The following is a 5340-nucleotide window of genomic DNA, read 5'->3' as shown; positions in this document are numbered from 1 at the left end:
GGTGACATCTGTGGTGGCCCCAGGAGAGGACATGCAGGGGCTTCTGTCTGCTCAAGCAGTAGCTCCTTTCTCAAGCTGGCACTGTGAGATTTCCAGAAGGAAAGCTGCAGAGCCTGCGCCAGGAGTTCTCTTACCAGGTTCCAGGGCTATGTGGCCCGTGGCTCCTTCCTCAGCTAGCATAGCCAGTGTCTGGTGTATGGGAGTATGCCATCCCCTGGGGTGCACCTGTCTGCTTTCACTCTGCATCAGGCTCCCCTGTGGCCTTGAGCATGGGAACCAGGTTGCTAGAGCAGCCTTACCCTTTGTGAGGCTGTCCCAGGCCTCTAGGTTCTACCAGGCTATGTGCCTGTCCCCTTGGCTGACTTCCAGGGTGCTCATTCACCTTGAGATGAAGCCACTTGTTGGTGGTCTGGGTTCTTCTGTGTGGAGGAGCACACGAGTACCGGGGAGCATGAGCTGACTCTGCCCCTTGGGGTACCTGTGTGTAGGAAGGATGTGCAGGTCCCTGGGGGTGGTGACAGAACGCCATGGACAGAGATTGGTGTCCAGGTCCAGGCCTATGGAGAAAGGGCTGGATGACCAGCTGGCCTGAACTGTTTGTAGGAAATACCCCAAGAAGGCAACCTGGTGAGGGGTCGCTCTGGGGACAGGGCTTCCTGTCTATTGTTGGAGATGCAGCTGGGCAGGGCTGGAGTTGTGGCAGGGAGCACCGCAGTGATGGAGTGCCACCGAAGTGGTGGGGTACCATTTAGGATGTGCCATTTAGGGGATGGTGGCCTATGGGAAGGAATAGTTATGTGGAGCACTTGGTAGAACCCACGTCTGAGCCCTGTGAGTTCAGGAGATCCCCAGCCAGGTGGGTAAGCTTGCAGTACTGCCCTAGGAACGCAGATGGAGAGGCTCATCATGGGGCCAGCCGCTTTGGCAGTGGTCCTGCCCGTGCCATTGCAGTGGTTCCACTAGGACGCGAGTGTGTTCCCCAAAGGCTCACAGGCTGTGAAGGTTGGTCCCTATGGGGGTGACATGAGAGGTGGTGGTACCTGTGTCAGGTGGAGAACCCAGTGGGAGGTTCCTGGGGGACTGCTCAAAGAAAGAGGTCACGTGGCTCACTCTGAGAGGGCTGTGATCAAAGGGCAAGGCTGGCCCCGGCTCGCCCTCTGACTTCCTGTCTCACCAGGATATGTCAGCCCACAACTGTGCTTCCACCAAGGCAAGGCATTCTACCCTCAGACCTGCACCAGAGCTGAGAGCGGCTGGCCCCGTGCTCTTCCTTTCAAAGCTGGGAGCTGAATAGACCTTGTGGCTTTACAGCATGCCCACCTTAGGTATGGTGTGGTAGCAAAAGAGTGTGAACTAGTGTTCCCATGGGCATAGACACTTCATGAATAGGCATGCAGTGGGCACATGAGAGGATGCTGTGGCAAGACTCAGAGACCACATGGCAAAGAACTGACCTGTACCATTTAGCAAGCTGGTTTTACTTTGGTGGGGTGGGAACATGGCTGGGTGGTGGGGGCTGAGGCATAGGAATTGAGCTGGAGATGTTTTTGGGGTTCACCACTTTTCCCATGAAGAGTGGGATGTTGACATTGAAGTCGTTCCAAATGCCGATGATGACCAGAAAGGGCCTGTTGAACCGGACAGTGAGGTCCCTGTAGGAGTATTCCACTAGTGTGTCAGCGTTCGCTTCGAATTCTGTCCCGTTCTCACTCATGGTCAGCACAGCCTGCTGCAGAAGCTGCAGGAGTGAGAAGCAGGGCCGGGAGCTGAGCCTGTGGCCATTCTCCATCCGGGCCTGGATGCCACTTTCCAGGGCTGCCTGTTCTCCACTGCCTGGGCCTGCACCATCCTTGGCTCCATGCTGAGCAGTTGTCATGCCTTCCTTTGGGGCTCAAGCCTCAGAATCACTTAGCCTGAGTCCCCTCCCCTCCTAACCTACAGCTCTTCACCCACTGGCTACAATGCCCAGTCTCTGCAGGGGCTCATATCCACGTCCCCCCTGCCTGCCTCACAGGACTGTCCTCTCTCTCAATGGGATTTCCTGGTCCTTGGGGACAAGGGCTGGGTAGGTAACATGTAGAGGGCTTTGAGCACCACAGGGTCCCAGAACCCATTTCACAACTCAATCTGTTCTTTGCTAGTCTCGGTGAGTTTTCCTGACTATGAATCATCTGTGGTTGGACTCCCTCGTGGTCAGACTCGGAGATATCATTGACTCCCTGTCTCCACAGGACAGAGACCAGGGAGTCCCTTGAAACCACTGGCTCCAGGCCCTGTGCGGTAGTCTACTGGCTAAAGTCCTCACATTGAACATGCCAGGATTCCAAAATGGGTGCTGGTTCTAATCCTGGTGGTCCTGCTTCCCATCTAGCTCCCTGCTTGTGACCTGGGAAAGCAGTTGAGGACAACCCAAAGCCTTGGGACCCTGCAACCGAATGGGAGACCCAGAAGAGTCTCTGGGCTCCTGGCTTTGGATTGGCACAGCTGCAGCCATTGTAGCTGCAAGGGGAGTGAATAATTGAACGAAAGATCTTCCTCTCTGTCTCTCCTCTCTATCTGACTTTCCAATAAACAACATAATAAATCTTTAAAAAAAAAAAAAACCACAGAAACCACCAACTCCTAGCTTCTCTGTGTAGACATGGAGAGACTAGCAGGTCAAGGACAATGATGAAGTGGAGGGTCAGTGGCCCATCCCCAGGGGAAATTCCTACAAGCCCCGTCCCAGTTGTGTCAGTGGACACTCCTGCTGCTGGCCAGTCAAGTGCACCCTCATGAGGAGCCACATCTGCCCCTGCTGCTCATCCTCGGCCTTTCCCTGCCTTCTGCCTGGACCATGCACCTGCCATGCCCTCCCTCCATATACAAAGGGACAGCACAGTCGGCGGGGCCAGCTCACCTCAGGAAATGTCTTTGGTTCCTCCTGAATCTTGGACACCCAGAAGTTATTCTCATCTTCAAAGAACTTGGTGATGTTTAATTTTTTCAGAAAGGTATTCAGGTTGCTGATTGTGATGCTGTTCAGCTTGGGAAAACGTAAGTGGTAAATCCTACCAGGCAGGAGAGAAACAGAAGACATTTCTTAACCATGACATCGCTGAGGCACATGCTGTGCAGAGTCTCTCCGTGCTGTCAAAGGCTCCTTTTCCAGATGTTTTTCCCACTCGGTGCCATGCTCCACACCTACGCAGAGACAAGAAGCGCCCCTGGTTGGTTCCAGCTGGGTTTCTGTGCTCCTGATGGCCGAGAGCACCAGCACCAGATTGGGTGAGAGGGGGTGTCATCTGTCCTGGCAGTCCCCAAAGTGCCACCTCCCCCAGAAGCCCTCTGGGCAGTTCAGCATGTTGTGCTCAGAGTATGTCTCATCTGCACTTGTCATTCAGACCCACACAATGATGGTGCTCCCTGAAATTCTTCTCAGGGAGTCATAGTGGGGGCTGAGTGACAGCTGTCCCAGGGAGGAGCGGGAAGGGGACAGAGCAGACCAAGAAGGGAGCAGGGAGGACTCTGGAAGGGCTGTGGGGAGGGGGCAGATTGGTTCACCCCCTCTTGTTCTCTGTTCTCATCCCTGGGTGCAGAGACCTCCGGCAGGCATGGGTGTGGCAGAGGTGGAACCCTTGCGTGTGTATCTTTGGTCTCACCCTTGTGTTTGAGTTCAGTTTGTTGGCAGTGCACATGTAGCAGGCCCAGCTCAGTGTGAACGTCATACTCAATGCTCCCTGTTCCCCAGAAGCTCCATCCTTTGCACTTGGTTTCATCATAACTTGTGTTGGAGCTGACATCACTGACATGTGCACTGGATGTAAGCAAGGGACAGCATCCTTGCCATGGAGAGACATCACCAAGGACAGGACCCTCACTGCCCCTATCCAGGGACTGGCTGACCCTTTGGGAACCAAGGTCATGTCTATTTCTGAACACACAGGTCAGGCACAGTAGCAGTGCCTTCCCTGCCCTCTGTCCGGACATGGCTCAGGTCTCTGGGCAGCTCGGGGTCATCAGGGAACTCACTTTATGTCGATGAATTTCCTGATATTTTCGAGGTGTTGTATGGTTAACCTTTCTGTCAGCCTTTGCATCATTCCCCGGTCAGGCAGCAAGAAGAAAGCAGTGATGTTCCCCACGTAGAACTGAACCAGCACCCAGCAGGACAGGAGCTCGTCTCGCTGCAGGTAAAACCTGCCCCAGCTGTACAAGGTGGGCACCTGGATGGTGGTGTTCTCATCTACGTAGAAGTTCTCGTCCGCCACACTCACTGTCTGAAATTCATCATTGAGTTTTCCTGGAGAGATGGCCAAGAGAACATGAGGGAGAGATGACTGTAGCTTTCATAAAGATGTATTTGAAATCAGAGTTACAGAGAGAGGCTGGAGGGAAAAAAGGGAGAGGGATTTTCCGTTTGCTGCTTCGCTCCACAATGCCTGATCAGCTGCTGGTGCCCCTACATGCTCGCTAATGTGCTGAATTCTCTCCAACACCTGCCAGGGAGGAAAGGACAGGAAGGACTGTCAGAGGTCAATGCAGCTGGCAGGGAGAACTCGAGTCGTTCAGGCTCCAGGGCTGACGGCCTCAGTGACACAAGCTCCACCCTGTGTCCATGCAGCCTGGCTCCCTTCACTGAGTCTCCACCAGCCCTGAGTCCTAGCCCTCTGTGCTGGGAAACACTGAGTGTTTTGTTTCCTCCCTCTGAGGGATTTAAAATGGGGATTAGGATGACACAGACTCGGGCAAGTCTAGAGGGATTGTTGACACCGTCCTCAACATGTCATTGTCCTGAATAATTTGTTTATGGAAAATATTCCATTGTTTGTGTGTGGCCCATTGCAGAGGCCGTGCCGAGATGCTGCATGCCACATTGTGCAAGACAGCTGAGGCCCTTGTAGCTGGAGAATGTCTCCCAATCCACTCATTAGATCGAACCAGAGCAGCTACCATCTTACCATGAAAGTTCATGTAATTCAGGAGGACTAGATTTGCATCTTTGTTATGCTCTTTGATGAAGCCCATGATTTCTCTCTGGGTGTCCTTCTCTGCATACTTGCTGAGCTGCTGCACTGCCTCTTTAGTGTCTGTGAAATTCGTGGACGTGCGTTCTGCGTGGTACAGCTTGAGGTTCTTCAACACTCTGTGCTTGAGCTTCAGGTTGTTGCCGATGAACAGGTGGCTGCTGGCAGTCAGCTGGAGCTCATCATCCGGCTGGTGCTGAACGTAGGGCAGACACTGTAAGCACTGTTGGATCAGATTCATGGGCAGCTCCCGACGGGACAGCCCTAGGCACTTCATGATCTGAGCTTGAGTGTCAGCTTTGGTCCCCAGGGAGAAAATTGCAACCACAGCCAT

At 53.7% G+C, this 5340-nt stretch overlaps 1 protein-coding gene across 1 annotated transcript; it reads right to left on the bottom strand.

Moving 5' to 3' along the window:
• Positions 1–1477: 1477 nt before the first annotated feature.
• On the bottom strand, positions 1478–5340 carry LOC121153213 (putative alpha-1-antitrypsin-related protein). Its single transcript, XM_040975694.1, has 4 exons — positions 4941–5340; positions 4012–4282; positions 2900–3050; positions 1478–1738 (listed from the first exon to the last, which is right to left on the bottom strand). The coding sequence occupies exons 1-4, from the start codon at positions 5338–5340 to the stop codon at positions 1478–1480; spliced, it is 1083 nt and encodes a 360-aa protein (XP_040831628.1).

This window comes from Ochotona curzoniae, unplaced genomic scaffold (genome assembly GCF_017591425.1).
Source record: "Ochotona curzoniae isolate NIBS_2020 unplaced genomic scaffold, NIBS_Ocur_1.0 contig_2688, whole genome shotgun sequence".
Lineage (NCBI taxonomy): Eukaryota > Metazoa > Chordata > Mammalia > Lagomorpha > Ochotonidae > Ochotona > Ochotona curzoniae.
The sequence above is the reverse complement of the archived record's forward strand: the minus strand, read 5'-3'. Positions and strand labels throughout refer to the sequence as shown.

Excerpts from the sequence above, each read along its gene's own strand:
- LOC121153213 (XM_040975694.1), bottom strand. The coding sequence starts at position 5,340 with ATGGCTGTGGTTGCAATTTTCTCCCTGGGGACCAAAGCTGACACTCAA. Across the intron at positions 4,283-4,940 it reads GAATTACATGAACTTTCATG|GAAAACTCAATGATGAATTT; the intron begins GTAAGATGGTAG and ends CCATCTCTCCAG. Across the intron at positions 1,739-2,899 it reads AACCAAAGACATTTCCTGAG|CTTCTGCAGCAGGCTGTGCT; the intron begins GTGAGCTGGCCC and ends TCACTCCTGCAG.